This window comes from Chionomys nivalis, chromosome 20 (genome assembly GCF_950005125.1).
Source record: "Chionomys nivalis chromosome 20, mChiNiv1.1, whole genome shotgun sequence".
Taxonomy (NCBI): Eukaryota; Metazoa; Chordata; class Mammalia; order Rodentia; family Cricetidae; genus Chionomys; species Chionomys nivalis.
The window spans coordinates 48,541,412-48,561,812 of record NC_080105.1 but is presented as its reverse complement, the minus strand read 5'-3'; the positions used below and the strand labels follow the sequence as shown (position 1 = coordinate 48,561,812).

The 20,401-nt window shown below is 44.3% G+C and overlaps 1 protein-coding gene across 5 annotated transcripts in view; it reads left to right on the top strand.

The window, feature by feature from the left end:
• Window positions 1-20,401, top strand: part of Zmat4 (zinc finger matrin-type 4) — a 349,005-nt gene that overhangs the window by 206,907 nt on the left and 121,697 nt on the right. For all 5 annotated transcript variants that reach the window (XM_057752101.1, XM_057752098.1, XM_057752100.1 and 2 more), the window contains one exon: window positions 4,529-4,685. In XM_057752101.1, the coding sequence (XP_057608084.1) occupies window positions 4,529-4,685 (157 nt within the window). The remainder of the gene's footprint in view (window positions 1-4,528; window positions 4,686-20,401) is intronic.

Below are 20,401 nucleotides of genomic sequence, written 5' to 3'. Positions count from 1 at the left end.
AGACGTATAGAGCAGCAGAGCAAAATAAATGACCTAGAGGGTAATTTACCTTCAGCCACTTACTATTTGACAGAGATGCCAAAAACATCATATTGAAGAAAAGAAAACATCTTTAAAAAAAATGGTGCTAGGGAAACAGGATGTCCATATCAGAAGGATGAAATTAGACCTGTACGTATCGCCTTAGAAGAAAATACAGGCAGTGCCTTACATGATACATGGGTGGCAAAGAACTTCCCGTATACAACTCCATTTGCTCAAGAATGAAGAGCAGCAGCTGACAAGTGGGACCTCATGAAACTGAAAAGCTTCTGCATAGCTGAAGAAACAGCCAGGTGAAGAAGTGCACGGAATGGGAGAGAATCTTTGCCAATGTCTCTGCCAGAGGAGTAATAACCAGAATATATAAAGAACTCAAAAAGCAAAGAATCAAAAACCCAAATGTTCCATCCAAAAACTGGGAGTTTAACAGAGTTCTCAGAAGAAGAAGAAGAAAACATTGGCTAAGAAAGAACTCAAAATATGCTCATTGTCTTTAGTAATTAGGAAATGCAAATCAATGCATACTTGAGTTTTCATCTAATTCAAGTCAGGATGGCAAAACCACTAAAACAATTCACAATAAATGCTGAAGAGGGAGTGTGGAAGCTCATCCATGCTCATTACTGCTGTATTCATAATTGCTAGAAAATGGAAACAATATAAATAGCCTTCAACTAACAAATGGATTTTGAAAATGCACAAATACACCATGGAATATGATTCAGCTATAAAGAAAAATAAAATGATGAAATTTGCCAGTAAACTGATGGAATTGGAAAAGATCGTATTGCGTTCGGGTAACCCAGACCCAGAAAGGTAAAGCCCAAATGTAGTCTTATCTGTAGTTCCTAGTTCTGAATCCTCAGATGTGGGGGCACAGCCTGGAGTTACTGCAGGAGTCAAGAAAGTACAATAAAATTGTTGCCAAGATGAGGATTGGGGATCAATAGAGAAGGGAAGACCAGAGTCCTAGTGGTCTGATCAGAGGACCACCGGGAAACAAGAGGCTCTTTAAGAAGGGAGATGGGGTATATAGAGGAGGAGGGAGCTGGGAAGAGGGACTAGCAGTGTATAAGCAATTTGATTGGGGCAATGAGAAAAGGGGAGCGCCTTATGGTGGAGTAGAGAGGTAAGTACAGAAGACAGGAGGAGGGTAAAATAACAATTAGAGTTTCTGAGGAAGCTACAGGAATCATACAATTAACTATTTACTTTAAAGAAACTAATAAATTTTAATAATGCATATTAATATATGGTCTTAATGAACCTTTTTGTCTCTGGTGACTTTGCTCTCTCCAAGAGGCAAAGACCACCCAACAGAAATCTCAGAACCAGGCACCAGGCATGAGAAGCCTTCTTTTGCATTGTTGACCAAAACGTACAGCCTAATGCTCTTGGGCCCTGGGCTATCTCCTACAGGGAAAAGGCAAATTCCTCTCACTGAACATGCCATTCACTTCAGAAACAGGGCCCAGAGACCCCTGAGCTAGAACTGACTTGAAAGTCTCTTCCCTGAGTACTAGCATTCATGGTACCAGAAGATGCCATCCAAGCTTCCACAGGAGGGAGGCAACCAACAATCCTAACCAGCTACGATGCCTATAAACCACATCAATGACTAGCATGGCATGATAACCCTAATGGTGCAGTAGTGGCACACATTGGCAGTAACCAACAGCTCTCTAATTGGATGCAAGGTCTGCTCAATGGAACAAATTCAAGCCTGGTACTAGAAACCTACCCAACTCTCAGTGCTAGGGAAGTCATGGATATTGATGAAGAACCTACGAGCACTGCTTTACTAAACTAGTACAATCTCTAACAACAACCTAAATGTTTGTCCTATACCCACAGTAAGTGTTGTCTTTATCTCTCATCAAGGGAACTTCCCTTTGAAGCATCGGGGGAGACCATCACAGAAAGCCACAAGCAAACAAAATGTAGTCTTTGAGCCCAGTCCCAGTGGATACATCTACAGAATAGTCCTGCACCTAGGGCTCAGGGAACATTGAGAAGAGGAGGTGGAAAGAGTGTAAGAGCCAGAGGATCAAAGTTTCCTAGTAATGCCAGAAGCAAAACCCATAAGGTCTCGCCAGCATGACTTCCTAAACATGGTCTCAGCAAGGAAATAAACAATTGACTTGCCAAAGTAAACTTGGGAAAGACAAAGAGGCCTCAACCCCATACCAAGAACCATAGGCAACTAAGGAATACTGAGAGGAAACACACACCAACTGGTTACTTAATACCCATTAATAACCATCCCTAAAAATATATGCCCAAGTAACATACAAACTGAGAGGTCTTATTTATGAATACATGTGTATTTACATGTACCTATATGCATACAGTTTCAATGATAAAAAACTATGCATTTGAAAGAGGGCAAGGATGGGGGTCTGGAAGGTTCTAGAGTTACCGAAGGATAGAGAGAAATGTTGTAATTATATTCTCAAAACTTTTAAAGAATTAAAAAGCAGCATAGGATTAATATGCCTACCACATAGTGAAAAGGTTGCCATTTTGTTTTCTATCCCCCGAAGCCCCACAGCCCCTCACTCTTCAGTGAATGTATTGGGCTTCTTTGGTTGCTCTGAGAATTGACTTTTCTTGTTCTTCTGGGCTTGTTCCTCTGCGAGGGACTCTGTATCCCCATCAGGCTTGGTTGGAGACATGAGCCAGGAGTCCTTCCTACTCTACTGTCTGGTCCATTTTACCTTGTAGAAAACCATGTGGTATATTGTAAGAAGTCCTCATGCCTCGATTTTCACCTGAAAGCAAAGCTCAATGAACCATTGCTTACCTTCAACAAGGGCAGAATGATGCTCCCCACAGGAGGGAGTCCTGTGAAATTGTGCTCCTATCTTGACGGGTTCAACTTTCTGACACTGACTACTGTCCCCTGTTGAAGGGAGGCCACTCAGCCCAAAATAATCACACAGAAACCATATTATTTAAAGCACTGCTTGGCCCATTAGCTCTAGCTTCTTATTGGCTAAGTCTTGCATCTTAACCCATTTCTATTAATCTGTGCATCACCACGAGGTCACGGCCTACCAGCAAAGCTTCAGCATGTCTATCTCAGGCAGCTCTAAGGCTTCTCTCCCTGCCTTCCTCCTCCCATGCTATAGGCCAAGCCAGTTCCTTTATTCATTAACCAATAAAAGCAACACATAGACAGAAGGACCTCCCACATCAGTCCCCACTCCCAGCGTTTTAGTATTTCAGTCTGTTGTCCCCAACTTTTAGGTATAGGCCAGCCTTCTGGGATGCACGCGCGCACACGCGCACACACACACACACACACACACATACACACACTGCCTTTTTAAGTAATAAAACCATCAGAGATCTCACATAGTGATGCCTTATCAAAGGAGTTACTTTTCTATCTACCGCATAATGTGTGTAAGGCTACAACCCTCTCTAGAAGTATGGGCATTTTGTTATTATGTAAAAATTATGTAATTTTCTGCTCTACTCCATCCTGTCCCCACCCTCCTCCTTGTCCCATCCAATTTTAAATTTCATTTCTGGGTTTTCTGGGTCTCCGAGAAGGGACCATTATGGGACTAGAGACTCCACTGAGGCTGTTCTTTAACAATGAGGTGCTTTGCTAACGGAGTTGCGCTAGGGAACAGATTTGGGTCCTTATCTTAGAGCCCGCTGTACCCTCCATTTCCAGGGAGGCAGGAGGGGAGGCAGAGGATTAATCTTCCGGGAGAGTAGAGGTAATTGATGACCTGTGCACATAATGGCCGTGTCACATGCTCTGACAAAGGAGTTGCTTTTTTTTCTGATTCATGATTCACTTTCATTAAATCTCACAAAAGCATAAAAATTAAGCCGGACTAAGCAGTCAGTGCGGCATTTAGCCAATCACCTTTTCTGAAGGAAAGGGAAAAATAGTAGACAGATTCTTGCCAGAAAATTCAGGCAGTGTGGTCATCATAGTGCTATGATAGATATGCAAATTAAGGACGGAAAATGTTCAAGTCCTCAGAGAAACTTTCATACACACACACACACACACATACAGCTTGGACACTGGAGCCATGTATCCTGGTGAGACTAAAATTGGCAAAGGCAGAGCTGAATGCCAAATGATAATTTCTGCTAAATAATTCAGGCCATGTGAACTCTGATATTTCCCTTACTTTAATGAGTATAATGTGTGCAATTACCAGTTGCTTTCCTTGTAGAGCCGGACAATGTGCCTTTTCCTAATTGTGAACTCTGGTTTTCTTTAGGTAACTCCTCTCTGCAAGGTTCCCCATAAGCCCCGAGTCTTGCACATGCAGCCACTAAACAAATGCACATTACTGAGTTGATGGCAATTATAACGAAGAAGAAAAGGATTGCAGAACAAAAGCTAAGCTTGCCTATAAGCGGGTCAGCAGTAGACAAATCTCATGGAAATGATAAGTCTCATGACATGGGACTTCAGTTCCTCTGTGACACTGTCTTTCTCCTTTTCCCCATGCAGGGAGGTGATGCTGACACGGTGGATAAGAATAAATGCTGTACCCTCTGTAACATGTCCTTCACCTCTGCTGTGGTGGCCGACTCCCATTACCAAGGCAAAATCCACGCCAAAAGGTTAAAACTGTTGCTAGGAGAGAAACCTCCATTGAAAACCACAGGTATGTGTGGGAACGGATGGTCCGGGCTGGCCCTGAGAGCCACACGCTGCATCTGTCACATGGATTGCCCTCTCTTTGGAAGCTGCAGGCTTTGTGGGTCTAATGGCAGATGCCACAGAAAGCCCACAGGGATGGATGGGAAGCTGGGGCACACCAGACTGCTGAGTGTGGTTTCAGCGGCTACTGCTTATATACTCCGTGATGTTTGTCACACCTATTACACCACGTGAAATACACACCTGTGGTGCTCTCCCAGGTTCAACCTGTGCTCTGCGTGGGTATGGATGTGCACCCACCACAGGAGGCAGGTTCCTGCCAGTGTCTGTGTAACACCGCACCGTCCTTTAGCTTTGTGCTTTACATATAGCAGGCGTTATTACACGTTCCTAGTTTGGTGGAGGGGAGGCAGGGATGCAAACTGTAGTCTCTGCAACCACGTTAGTTTGCAGACAAATACGTGCTTAGGACATTGCTTCCATCATTACTGGGGAAGCTGTGATCAAAATGTTCAACTTTCATCAGTAACGAATAGTGATAGCAGATTACCTGACCTTCTAAATGCTTGGCTAAAGGATGTCTTTGGAGGTTTATCAACTTGCGAGGCTAAAAAAAATTATTTTATATAATTTCGTAACACTGAAACTATTTGGTTGAGATTTATATCACAATGAAGATGTTACTGCACTGGGTTATAATCCCAAGATGTTAGGGGATATTTTTCATCATGTCTACTCTTGCAGTACAATTAAAATTTAGTAGTGCATTTTATCTTGCTGTCTAATGAATCGTGCATAAATCGTGGGTGTAATTATTTTAGAACGGTATTTTGTGTCTCTGAAACAATGCTTGGCTTTTGCTTCCCTGGAATTTGTCTTAAGTGACTATCCTCTTTTGCTTAGCAAATAGCAAGGAATCTCTTCACTCCATTTTCCAACTCAGTTGAGGAAAGCAGGTTGTTTTCTTGGAGATGGCTATGACAGTCACGTGTAGAATGGTTTTGTCTGGGAACAAGTGTGGCTTATTTTAGAGCCTGTACGTGATGTGGCATTGATCAAGCGGCACTCTATTGAGACGCTTGTTCTCTGGAAGGCTGGGGCACTAACCTTGTGACCTACACATCGTCAAATCTCTTAAAATAGACACCGCAAAGAAGCAGTGGCTGGGGAATTTTTATCTGTTCTTTCCGTGAATGAGTAGCCGATGTGTTCTCTTTGCCTAAGCTGAATGGTGATGTTAAGTAAGTAGCATTTGGAGGAGACGGGCTGTATCTTTGCTTATTGCATTGATTAGCAAATGGGAAAATAATTATTTCAGAGTCAAAACTCTCACATGCCAGAAATAGTTCTTTGTGATTTTTGTATCCATCTTCAAGAAAACCAAGGACCAGGTCATTTTTCTGAACTCAAACAATCCCAGAACTAGGGCATAGAACTCAAGAGTGACTTATTAAGTCTGAATATTTTCTAACATCGAGGGCTGGCATGACAGTTTAGAGGGTAAACTCACTACCAAGTCTGAGAACCTGAGTTGATGACTGGACCTCTGTGATGGGAAGAGAGAACTTAAACTTTGATCTCTACACATGTATTATACAATGGCAAGCAGTCTCCGCATAAACAGATACACTAAAACATTACAAGAATAAGCGCGCGCACACACATGCACACACACACACACACAGGAGGAGGGTGTTATTAAAAAAAATCAGATCATTTAAAGGTACCCTTATTCACTGAGTTGGCCCTTGTAATCCATGGTGCTAATTTAGCTGTGAGGTTGCAGAAATCAAAGAATCTGTTAAGCCAGGGCAGAATGGGAATGGGACAGGATAGAATGCACTATGAGCTTGTAGCTTTCATCGTGAATCACAGGGTCTAGTTGTCTTAGCTTAGACTCTTCCTCATCCAGTTCTGGTTTTCCTTCTCCAGCATGCCATCTCATCCATCTGCTTTGGGCAGAGAGGATCTTGGAAGGTAGCACCCCCAGACAAAATAGGAGTCCCAAGAAGCTAAATGATTTCTCATGCTTGGAATGGTGCCAGCCAGTAGGCACAAAAACATACAGAAATGGCCACTGGGAGGTGTGATCCAGGCTAAAGGTTAGGACATTGATGGGACAAAGGATAGCATGCTAGTGCACCTGCAGAAAGGATCAGGCTGGTCACCCGCAGTAGTTGACAGCTGGACTTTGTATACAGTTCTGGGGCTTGGGGAAAATAAGAAGGGATTCCCATTGTCTTAGTCAGGGTTTCTATTGCTGAGAGGAAACACTGTGACCAAACAGCAAGTTGGGGAGGAAAGGATTTTTTTTGAGGGGGGAGGGGGCTTGTTCTTCAGCATCACAGTTCATCACTGAAGGAAGTCAGGACAGGAACACAAGCAGGGCAGGAACCTGGAGACAGGAGCTGATGCAGTTGCCATGGAGGGATGTGTCTTACTGACTTGCTTCCCATGGCTTACTCAGTTTGCTTTCTTATAGAACCCAGGACCACCAGCGCAGGGTTAGAATCAACCACCATGGACTGGGCCCTCCCTGATTAATCACTAAATGAGAAAATGCCTTACAGCTGGATCTCAAGGAGGTAGTTCCTCAGCTGAGGCTCCTTCTGATGACTCTAGCTTGTGTCACGTGGACACACAAATCCCCCCAGTACACCCATTATGGAATATACTCACTTGTAAGGGGGTATTGGCTCTAAAGAAAAAGGCAATCATGATATAGTCCACAGACCCAGAGAGGATAAATAATGAGGTCTTAAGGTGAGTTGTAAGGATCTCCTGGGTAAGGGGAAATAGAATAGACTTTGCTGATGGACTGAGGTTGATAGGGGTGGGAACAGGAGGGATCAGTTGGGTTGGGGAAGGAAACTACTGAGAGAAACGACTAGAATTGGGCATTTCAGGGGCGAGATGGAAACCTAGTCCAGTGGAAACTCCATGGAATCTACAAGAGTAACCCTAGCAGAGAGTCCTAGTAATAGGGGACACGGAGCCTGAACCAGGCATCTTCTGTAACCAGGCAAGGCCTCAAGTGGAAGGATTGTGATACTGACCCAGCCACAAAACCTTCAACCTACAGTTTGTCCTGCCTGCAGAATGTTCTGGGACCAGAACCTAGCAGAATCCTGTTCAAAGATACCAGAGAGACTTCATCCAGCAACTGATGAGAGCAGATGCAAAGTCCCATAGCCAAACATTAGGCAGAACTTAAGGAGTCCCGTGGAGGAAGGGGAGGACTAACTGGAGGAACCAGAGGGGTCAGGGACACCATGAGAGCATGGTCCCCAGAATCAATTGACTGGGACTCATGGGGGCTCACGGAGACCAGGATGCCTGTAGGTCATGTGAATATATGTACTGGCTGAATATCTCGGTGTTCTGGTGGGATTTCTAACAGGGGAAGTGAGGGCAGTCACTAACTCCTTTGACTCCCTGTGGGGTCATTTCCCTCCTTCTGGGTTGCCTCACATTCTTGATGTGATGTATGTAACTGGTCTTACTGTAGCATATTATGCCATGTTTGGTTGATGTCCCTGAGAGGCTTCCTCTTTTCTGAGGGTACACAAAGGGGTGTGGATATGGGGGAAAAGGAAGATGAGGGGTAGAGACTTGGGAGTGTTGGGGAGGCAGGAGAAATTAGTCAGGATGTAACATAAGAGAAGAATAAGAAAAAAGAAAAAGAATGAAACATAACAATCAGTTAAGGAACAGGTGTCAGGCTGGAGAAGGATTTCATTGAGGTATGGCCAAAAGCACAAACCCAGTTATTGTGAGGGCAAAAACCTAGAAGCTAAAGAAGAGAGACCCAAGCCAGGGCATCTGAAGTTGCTGCGTGCTCCCTGCTTGGCAGCAGACAGCCTTCCCTTGCAAGCCTCAGCCTTTCACAACAGCAATTTAAAGAGGGCTCAGTTTGGAGGCTTTTCTGTGCACATTCACACAACAGGCTCGGACTGCCTAGTCAGCTTGGCTGTCTTGAAATTATATCTGTAATGAAAACAAAAGGGAAAAACTGACATGTAAGAACCAGTCAACTGAATCATGGTTCCAGAAAGAAGCAATTCCCTGCTCAGGGAATGCCTCTTAACCTGCCATGTCATGAATAATAGCCTCTCAAACCCCAGTGATTTCTGGGTAGTCATGATTGGAGTAGAGCTTGCTGTTTCTCTGTGCTACTACTTCGTCTGATGGAGGTGAATGAGCAGTCAGGACCTGTGAATCGCTCTTTTCTTCCACCTCCATCTGTCCTTGGATCGCACATCTATGGAGCCCTCTGCAGGATGAACTGCCCTTTGAGTTGCCTTCTTCAGAGGAGAGCATCTTTACTCGGGCTTCTGAAATGCCTGGCCAACCACTGGAGCACTGGAGCACAAGCCAGATCCGCACCTTCTCAGCTTGCATCTCGGGATCTCTGGTCCAGACACAGTTGTGCAGACAAAAGCACAAGGAGAGATGCTGGATCACCACGTGCTCACAGGTTCAAAGAACTTGGGGTGCAGATTATGCTCAGATGGGAAGGGAGATGTGTGCTGTCATCTCCTGTCATTTGCAGTGAGACCAGAAAAACTTGAAACTTGGCTGTGCAGAGAGGCCAGAGAGCAGAAAGCTGTGTCAGTTAGCTATCACTATAGCAACAGGACAGTGACTTTCTAAATTACAATTCGGGGGTAAAAAAGGCATACAGACCAATTTTAAGTAAAAGCAATGATGATGACTTAAAAAGTAAAAAAAAAAAAAAATCTTAGGGAGATGTGCAAGATTTTAATGAGCAGGTAATTCGCAAATCAGTTTGCCCTTTGGGCTTCCTTTCCTCCAGTCAGATTCTTGCTGGATGCTGCTGTGTGCTGTGGAGCCACTGCAGGGCAAGATTGAGAGGTTCGCTGATTTGATTGATGGCTTGTGGCAGAGCCCTGGGAGGTGGGACCAGGGAAGGAGATAGGGTATGTTCACAGTGTAACCAGCATCCTGAGATTTGTCTTAGAGCAGAGTCCCAAAGGAGTGGAACAGTCGTGAGTGACTGTTATTGAATTCTAAATCCAGGGTGGATTTAGTCTCTTGCAGCTCTAACAGAAGTGTCTGTGAGTCTGTGACTTGCATAGCGTTTGCTGAGGCGTGGAGGGGCCCCCAGATTTAGGGCTCCACTCTGTGACTTGAAATTCACGTTGCTTTTAGACCTCTACTTGGGAGGTAAGAAGTCACCATGGGAGTGCAGGGTGGCAGAGAAGTGCTCTTCTCTTGGCACGCACAAGAAAGAAGTCTAGATCCTACCGTATCCTTCAAAGCCAGATACTGATAACCTGAAGACTTCCTGCTGACCTCCAACTCTTCTCACAAGTGCCAGGGACACGGGCCTTTGGAAGAATTTAGGACCCAGAATGTAAGAAAAAAAAATGCCACGAAAATCCTCTTCTTGGAGACTGAATAAAGAAATTGGGACTGTTAAGTGTGAACCACGTCTGTTTGGGGGAGATTCTTCGCAAGCTTTCCTAGGGTGGAGCTGTAACCATGGAGCGTGTGCTCTGTGCGCATATGTGTGTTCGCACATGTGCCAGAGAGCAGCAGATATAACCAGCGAGGGGGCAGAAAGCCAGAGAGTTAGGCGGGAGCTAAAGACAAGGAGGAGTCTGTTGGTACCCGGAGATGCTCCTAGGCCAAGTGCGAGCTTGGGAGCTCTTGATGCAGAGCCTACAAGCTGCGTCTTGGGGCTTTTCCAGCTTGGGCTCTAGCAACAGTTAGTGCCTAGCTTAGGTGACTTTGTCGAGGCCTCTAAACCTGAGACTTTCTGCCTGTTGCCATCTGCAGGCAGCCCCACTGACAGACTGGCTGAAGAGAACACCGGTTTTAGGGACCAAGGGCCCCAGACTCAGTGCTAACAATGGGTTCCATACATTTGGTGGGCACATTCTCCTCCCTCCCCAGCTCCAGTCTTCTCATCTGTCGCCTTGTTCTACTGCTGTGCATATATTTGCATCCAGCTCACTGTTCTTGGAGGATTCTCAGCTGCAAGGGAAGAGCTTGGTTCTCTTCCACATTCAGAGTCTCTGATTTATCTGCCACCTTGTCTAGAACACAGAAAGCCATTGTGTTTGATTTCTTAGTTCGTGATTTTCTGAGCTGTGTTTTTTGGGCTGAGGCAGGGGCTGGCATTTGGAGCTACTGGGAAGCGGGAGGTGTTTCTGGTGGGCATGAAAGCCATAATGGCAATCAAGGTCTGGGAAATAAGACTTTCGGAGGGACGGACATACAGGCACCAAGCAGGAGCTAAAACTCTAGACTAGCAAGTGGTAGCAAGAGGGAGTAGTCTTCAAGATGGAAACTCAGGATAAGATAAGAAGTCAATCCCATAGAACCTAGACAACAATGAGGACCCTAAGAGAGACAAAAATAGATCTAATTTACATGGGAAGTAGAAAAAGGCAAGATCTCCTGAGTAAACTGGGAGCATGGGGACCTTGGGAGAGGGTTGTGGGAAGGCGAGAGGCAGAGAGGGAAGCAGAGAAAAATGTAGAGCTCAGTAAAAATCAATTTAAAAAAAAGGAGTCAGATACCACTATTAGGGTGCCAAAGAGGACCTGTGTCTCAGGAACATAGGCTGATCTCTGTTACCACAGTAAGAACAACGATTAAAGACCCGGAAGCTTGATACCAAAGCCCAGGGCGTACATAGGAGCCACTCCTCCTATGCCCGTGCTAATGAGTACCAAACAGGCCAGAGACATTCCCCAGGCTGTGAGGCGCATGGCAGCTTCCTCCTGGGCTCCTGTATAGGCGACAGTCTTCCCTGCTCCATTGAACTCATCTCTGTGCAACTCGATTCCCAAGTGGCAAGTTAGATGGCATTAGGTTTGACGTTGGTGGAACCCCAAAACATGACAACTGGCTGCTGAGGGTGAAATAATGTTCTCCAAAGATGTCCCCCAGGACCTGCACAGACAGGCTATGTGACAGGGAATCCAAGTTTCAGGTGGGTTTGCAATGGCCAATTCATCAACTTTGAAACCCAATATAATCCCCAATGTATTCAGAGTGAAGAGAGGAGGCCTTTGGAGTGAGGCAGTGGGAGGGCTCTACCATTCACTCTCCAGGTGCTTGTGGAGCTGAGGAAGGCAAGGGTTCTCTCCTAGAGCTTCCCTGAAGACTACACAGCTTTTAGCCAGTGAGGGCCATTTCCTGACCTGCAGAATGGGAAAATGACCGGTCTGTTATTGAAGCCACTAAATGTGTGCTAATTTGTCACGGGCACCCTGGAGATCTGGCCATTGGACTGACAAGGAGCTGACTTGTTGTTGTTGTTGTTTTGAGAGCCACAGATTACAGCCTAAGGGCAGCCACGACCATGGGCAGGGAATGCTGGAGAAGCTGGGACTTATTCCTCAGGTTGTTACTACTGCACCCCCAAGTATAGCCATTGGCGACTGCTTCTCCGATAGTATACGTGTTGGTCTCCTAGTATTGAGAGCTGACCACTAAGTCCTCTATCCTTGCTGCCTTTTTTTCTTTGTTAACATGCCTTCTTAGATGTTACGGACAGATTCTGAATCTGCACCCCCCCGAGTGTACCTTCCCTCTAGTGATTCCACATCTGAGATGCTCTTTACAATTCTTGCTGTTATCTGACTACCTCCCCTAAATTCTGTACAAGACCCCACTAGTCTTTGGGATCCCTCCTGGCTTCTGGAAGTCTTAGCAAGCACATGTGGGTTTTGCATCTGTCATCGCTAAGACCCAGTATTTATTAGTGGAGGACTTGGCTTTCTGGCCCTTCCTTTTCCTTGCCGTGATGATTATATGAGCTGATTATCACCATCAGCGAACACTTCTGTCACATTATTAGAGCACTACAAATGGCTCTGTCCATTCCAGAAATGGGGCGACTTTTACTTACTCTGTGCTGAACTTTTCTCCAGGACATAGAATTTCGCACATGAGCTGTTCTATTGTTTGTCGTCCAAGGCGAATCCACTGGGTTAATTTACTGTGCCAGTTGGTCTATAAACTCACATCATAAAGGCGTCATAGCTCCAGAGTTAGTTATTCTCTATTCTGGCACGCTCCCAGACACCAGCTTGATTGCCATGATTTTCATGCTAGGGAATGATAGAAAAATAGAACTTGGTGCTTGGTTTCTATGTGATGACAAGCCTGAGTGGTGTAGAGAGTCACAGAAGCCCAGCAGAGACGATGAATCAGAGTCAAGCAAGGCGTGAAGATGCAGCTTAGTGGTAGTGTGTATGGATATATACAATATATATGTGTATATGAACACACACATATAACATATATATAACACATATGTGAACCTATATATTCACATCAACAATTAAAAAAAACATGAATTTTAGAGCAACAGGGAATACTTGGGAAATCATCATTAAAATACTTTTCGAAAATACATGAAAGGTCATGGTGCATGCTTTTAATCCCAGTACTCGGGAGCTGGAGGCAAGAGGATCTTTGAGTTTGAGGTCAACCCAGTCAGCAGAGTGAGTTCCAGGGCAGCCAGGACTACATAGAGAAACCCTGTCTTGAAAAACCAAAAAACAAACAAACAAAAACCAAAAACCAACCAACCCAACAAAAACAGAAAGAAATTCAAAACAAAACAAAACAAAAAACTTTAAGAAATAAAAATGCATGAGCAAATCTGAAATTAGAAAGGCATCTTTACAGGTATCTTTCATGTTCTGCCATAAATTGAAGTGGAAAATTTCGGCTATAGAAAAATAATCTGAATGGTTAGGTGGAGTTATGTCTTATATAAGAGGCTTCATTTGTGCTTGTGGCAAACATGTTGCTTATATGAAACCTACTTACCTCCTACCCTAGACATTAAGTTGATTGTGACTAGGTATTATATGGGTATCATTTTAAGGCCAGGCTACACAATGGAAGAGAACATGCGACTTTACAAGAATAAGAAGCAAGCCTTCAGTGTGCTGTTTTGCAGTTGAGCATCGCTATTACCAGGGAGCTTAATCTATCCTGCTGATGCCCTGTCCCTTCAGGGTCCCGTTTCACCTGGCAGCTTTTATGAATGCATCTATCACTGAAAAAGTAGATCTCGAGCCCGGTGTTTTCTATAATTCCCAAACATCGTTAGCCTGACAGTAATGACACTAAAGCTTGCCACAACCTTTCTTTCATTTCTGCAGTTGCGGTACTGCTTGTTTTAACACAGTGGAAAAGGCCCGCGGAGTATTCCCAAGGCAGGCTTAGCAGGGAGCACCGTGCCATTTCCTCAGTCCTTTGCAGTGCTGGCCGGAGTTGTTGGCACACTGAGTAAAGAGCTGTTGGATGTGTGAAATGAGGAGTAAACATTAGAATAATGACAGGCGTTTAAATATTGATGGTTTAATTTTCACTTGTATAGCCTTGTTTAAAGTTCAAAGACAGTGTGGGTGGGTCTACCCACTCACTTTCCTGGGTTTCCAAATGGCCTTTCCTTACAAAGAAATGGTATAGACTGCAATCCAAGCCATAAACACAGCCTCCGAAGGCACACCCAGTTTTAATTTCTAGGTCACCTACGCAAGCTTTCGTACATTTGGTTTGCACACCAGTCCTCAAATGAATTGTAGAAGGAACACAACCAGGCAGAAGACACATCCAGAAAAACCTGGTGCAGGGTCTGTCTCACGATAAGGACAAAGTGAAGAGATTGTCCTGCATAAATACACCTAAGTATGTATCGGCATGCACGCCGAGCCTTATCATGGGTGAGTCATAAGGAGTCACTGAAGTGCCTCCGCTTCCAGAAGCCCTTGCTGTTATTCCCACACAGTACAGAACTGTAAGAAATCTGAGTCACCCCCATGAGAATGATCCACACTGAGGCTGAACGAGGCAGCCCTCTAATCCTCCGGGGTGTCAGATCCCACACTGTTAGCCGTGCCCTATTTTTTGCTTTCTATTGAGGGTAAAGTCTTTGCCTATGACTTTTCATGGTGACTCTGCCATTTATAGTTGCCCCACAGGCTGTACTGAGGTGCTGTGTACTGTTCCAAAGTCAAGCCGGTGGAGGTGACCTTGTGGAGAAAAATTAAGCAGTACTTCAGGTTCTTCCAAGTTTCAGTTAGAGCACAGCTGGCCATGAACCCAATGCACGCATTAAGTAACATATCACCAACAAATGCGCAACGAGATTATGTGTTGATCCACTGATCAAAATGTGACCACAAACTCTTCCAAGCCTCATCACAAACTTCCTCTAATAGTGGTGGCTCATTACTCACTGTTCAACGTTTCTGGCCGTAACTTAGAAACTACCATGAATGAGACTTGACTATGTATGTACCCAGCAAAAATTACCCTATGTTCATTTCCAAACATTAAGCTTCCAAAAGTCTGCTCATTACTCTGCAATGAAATAAAAACTAACATTTGAAGAAAAAAAAACCCTAAATACGGTTAAACTATGTGAAGCTGAGTAGGACGGACTCTAGCTTAGCTGAAAAATAATAAAATCGGTAACCAAAGCTGGTAATTGTAAAGCTATTATATCAGGAGCATCGCACCCATTGTTTCATTTAATCTTTTGTGCTTTGTCATGCATGAGGCATAGTAATGTATTATTGTTAGGACTATCTAACCGAAGAAGAAGCAGAGACCTGCAAGTGAGAAACTTGCATTGTGCTCAGTCAGAACTGAAAAGCAAAAGCTGGGAGGGTTGCAGGTTCCCGGACTTTGCGCAGCTCTCTGGTGGTAAGGAGTGCTTCAGGAAATGCCTCGGCTGATTTTGGCTCACTTCCTGAGTACAGCAGTTCAAACTCTAGGGCTCTCACTACGTGATCAGCAGCAGCACAGCCACAAGGACAGTATTTATAGTCTGAAGTGCATCATTTTTCATCTGTAGGCTCAATGAGCAGTATGGGAATGGGGACAGATCAGCTGTGGCCTCCGCCACTCAGCTTCTGTGTGTGTGTGTTGACTCTACGTTCCTCTTTACCTTTATTCCTTGGGGAAAAGGCGACAGAGCTTTAGGAATCTTCCATGAATTTCCATGCGAGACACAGGCTGGCTTACTTGAGTTCTCTGTGAAATGAATAAAGATCAGGGTATTCTAGGTCTGTTTGAAAGTTACATAAATTCAAGTGTTGAATAATGTATGCACCCCAGGTTCTATCCACACCTCCTATTTGCATATAAGATTTTATATACCATTGCAGTTCTATCCTCTGATTCAGGTTACTTGGATTGCTTGGCATAGTCTGTCTCGGCGCTTGTTTTCATAACTGTGCACAAATATAAGAAATAGCTTTGTAGAATTGCAAATCATCTCATTTTCCTTTTCTGGGGCCTGAAGCTTAGAGGGGTGGAAGCATCTGTCCAGGAGGTGCAGGTGGTTGGCAGCAGAAACACTCTTCTTCTGGAATTATCCCTCCAGGATATCGGTTGGAGAGGCAGAATCCTTGACCACTCTTTGGTCACTAGGGCTTAATTGCATCAGCCCTGTGGATGAGATGAGTTGAGAACTTTTGGCCATGACCTTTGTCCTCTGGACCACCATAGATTTGGAACAATGATTAGATCAAGTTTGCTGGATTCTTCCATTTTTGACTAAAGATACAAGATTGCACAGAATTTAGGGCTTTAACACTACAACTGCTCCCAAGACTAAACTTGGGAATTTAATTATCTTCTATACGAATAATTCCTTTTTTAATAATTATTCACTTTGCTACTAGTTCAGAGTGGAAATGAGACACCGAGAAGCAAACACAATAAACTTTTGTGAGTTTGAAAGAGAAAGAAAGGCTGTTCATCTCAGCATCGACGTTGACAATCACTCTGTGTTTGTGTTTGTGCTGAAGAATGGTTTGCTCTCGAAGATTGCTCTGGTGATGTCATCAAGAAGTGATGCCGACCCATTGTCATGTAAGGCAAGGGATTGGACTTCCAACCCTGATGTTGTCACTGTAAAAGAGAGTTCTAGACAGAGAGGAGATTGAAGGGAGTTTTCCCTGCCTTCAGATTCAGCCACCGTATTCCCTGAAGGCTAAGGAGTTTAGTTGCCTGTCATTTAAGACTCCCTACATGGTGTGAATCTTGTGGATGAGACTTATACCATTTGAATGCTGACTATCATTCAACTACTATCTTAAGTGATAGCTCACAAGCCCTTTTTACTGCCATGAGCTCATCTTTCGCCTTTGGGTGATCAGGAGAGCTTCAAGACAATAGAGGACTTAACCCACCTTTTGGGTGTGACTGGGTCTCTATTGCAGAAAGAGTTCTTAGGCATGTCTACAGAGACATAAAGCAGAAGAGTAAGATGATCAGTTTACTACGCTTGCCCTAGAACAGTCAGCAGGAAATGTGGTTGGTCTTAGGATGCTCACACAGAATGAGTGCATTGCTATTCAGATTAAACAGGCAGCAACTGTGATTCTCCTAGCAATGGTAGGAATCCAGGCCATGTCCAGTCTGTGAAGCAGAGAGGGTGCTCATTAAGTAGGCATTAGATTTGAAATAATGAGTAGTGAACATCCCGAACTTCCTTAGTCTTATAAATACCCACAGAGCTTGAACACCAACCTTAGAACCCCGTGTTTCCTCTTGGTTGTATACGCATGCCTAACAGGTGTTGTGTTCGAATGAGGTAAGCATTATATTGTTTTATATGTAGAAGATGGATTTAAATTTCCTCTGACAATGAAGGGTGGTGAAAAGGCCAGCTCCAACCAGTGTCTGAGATTCCTTCTTCCTCTTTAGGGCCATCAGTTGCTGGATGAAGACTCTATGATGACATTTAAGAGAGTCATCAATCTGACTACAGGGCAAGGCCAGTTCAGGCACCCTCTCTACTATTGCTTAGGGTCTTAGCTGAGGTCATCCTTGTGGATTCCTGGGAATTTCTTTAGTACCAGGTTTCTTACTAGTGCCATATGGCTCCTTCTATCAAGATACTGCATTCCTTGCTCTGTGTCTCTGTCCTCCTGTCTTGACCATCCTGTTCCCTCAGGTCCTCCTCCTCCTCCCCTTTCCTTGCCCTTTTTCCCTCTACCCCCATGCTCCCAATTTTCTTAGGAGATCTTGTCTGTTCCCCCTTCCCAGGAGATCTATGTATGTTTCTCTTAGGGTTCTCCTTGTTACTTAGCTTCTGTGGGAATGTGGACTATAAGCTCATTATCCTTTGCTTTACAGCCAGTATCCACTTATGAGTGAGTACATACTGTGTTCATCTTTCTGGGTCTGGGTTACCTCACTCAGGATGTTTTTTTCTCTAGTTCTATCCATTTGCATGCAAATTTCAAGATGTCATTTTCTTTTTTTTTTTTTCCCACTGAGTAGTACTCTGTTGTGTAGATATACCACATTTTCTTTATCCATTCTTCAGTTGAGGGGCAGCTAGGTTGTTTCCAGGTTCTGGCTATTACAAAAAATGCTGCTATGAACATAGTTGAACAAATGTCCTTGTAGTATGATTGGGCATCCTTTGGGTATATGCCCAAGAGTGGTATTGCTGGGTCTTGAGGAAGGTTGATTCCCAAATTTCTGAGAAACTGCCTTACTGATTTCCAAAGTGGTTGTACAAGTTTGCATTCCCACCAGCAATGGAGTTTTCCCTTTTCTCCATATCTTCTCCAGCAGAAGCTATCACTGGTGTTTTTGATTTTTAGCCATTCTGACTGGTGTAAGATGGTATCTCAGAGTCGTTTTGATTTGCATTTCCCTGATGGCTAAGGAGTGATCAGTCACCCAGCTAGACACCCTACTCTCTAGGCCCTCTCAACACCCGGCCCCCCCACCTGCCCCATAGGCGGTTCTGAAGAGCCCTTCTATACCTGAACTGTTCTCAGGCTCAGAACTCTACTGATACTGAGGACCCCGCCTTCCCTCTCTTGTCCCTGCATAGCTCACTTGTGTCCTGACAGTGGGCATACCCCTCTTTGACATCTTGATCCCTTCCTCTCATATCCTACTCATCATAAATACAATGGCTCACTGCACCCCGGGGTAGGAAGGCCAGGCCTCTGGTTTGGCTTTGTGTTTAGAATACAGTAGAAAATATGCTAATTTTTATCTACCGAGTCAACAGCAAGTTGGCTTGGAAAGACGGAAGCATATGATTTCTTTCTTTCTTCCCCCTTTCTAACTCAGATAGCCTTCAAAGAAATGGCTTCTTGGTGGATTTCCTGCTAAGTGATTTCGTTGAGTGCCTGGGAATTCACAGCTTTAAATTTACCAAAGATTTTCAAGAGCATTTTGTTGTATTAGGACTCACAAAGGGGAGATTAAGGGTACCCTGGTAAGTCTTTCAATCCCCTCTACAGGCGGCGACTCTTGTTGTTAGTTAGGGGTGGCTACAGGCAGGATCCAGGAATTCTGAGCAAAGCCCTCAGTACTGGGACATTAGGAGGGCGTGGAAGCCAGCAGTCCTCAATTGTCTGTAGGATTGATTGCCACCAGATTACTACCTGGTGAGATCACTTTCCTGAGAAGTGGGCACAGGCTGAAGCCCACACACCAGCTCTTCCCACAATTACACCTTGACTAATAGAAACTGCTGATCTTTAGCCTCTTAATTTTGCTTTCAGTCAGCACAGTAGCGGAGATCTGGACTTCCCACTTTCAGTCAGTAAATCTAATTCATATAGAATATTGAGGCAGGCGGGAGTGGGGTGCTAACTCTGGGTGTAAAAGCATTTTACTACATACTTGTATAAAGGGGGAAGCTAATTCACACATTTCACGAACCCTGATGTTCAGTACTTAAGAATCTTGCTTTTTCAAAGAGTTTCCATCACAACTAGAGATGGACCAAGTTCACAAAATTCCATCTTATCCGCTTGTTTCCAGAGAGATTCTACTTCATTTGAGTCCCATGGCCTATTTGCCTTGACAGCCTCCCCCTGTTCCACTAGAAATAATAGCGCTGAAGTCTCCCTCCTCCTTCAGTTACCAGCCCTACAGTCAACATGCCCTAGCACCAGGGCTCATTAAGTACCTCTCTTCTAAAGGCCTGCTGTTCCTGGCCCATTCTTTCTAGCCGCTTTGGAAAATAGATGACCAACAGGCCAAACTCCCTCATCTCCGATGTCTTAAGTGTTATTAACTCATACTTCAGCCATTCTTCTTCCATCTTAAGTAGCTTTAAGTCTTCAGCCTGTAAGGCTTTCCTTCGTAAGCCGTCTATCTGGCTCTTACATACCCTTCCTATTATTCTACCAGGCATCTTTTTCGGCTTTGGAAGAGTCTTGGATTTCTAGATAGACAGCAAAACTCTGACCAGCTAGATGAGTGTTCATCTTCATGACCTCAGCCCCTTTCAGGATATACAATGCAAAACGAAGGGAAGGACATGAATAGTGAGGTGGTTTGCCTTCCAGCATGGCTATAAATACATCTTCAAACAGATGCAGAAACGCCACAAGAAGCACCCATACTGCACAAAAACCCATATAAAATGACCTTATCTAGAGTTGTGAATTTGAATTTATTGTGATTTTAAATTTCAAAAATTGTATGGTTTTTATTTGTCGACTTCACAATTTTCTTCTTAGAAAATATATAGACATTTAGTAAAAATAGTTGTGGGAAATTGGATCCAAACATGTCCATGCCGGCACTGAAGTCCATGAGGTGTGCTCTCTGCCTGGTGCCACAGAGTATCAACTGTGATGCAGATGAGCTAATGGGACATGCTTGGGAAAGTGGCTGTGAAAGTGAGCCCATGGCACAGATTGTCCCCCTCACCCCCATTGTGACTGTTGCCACCTG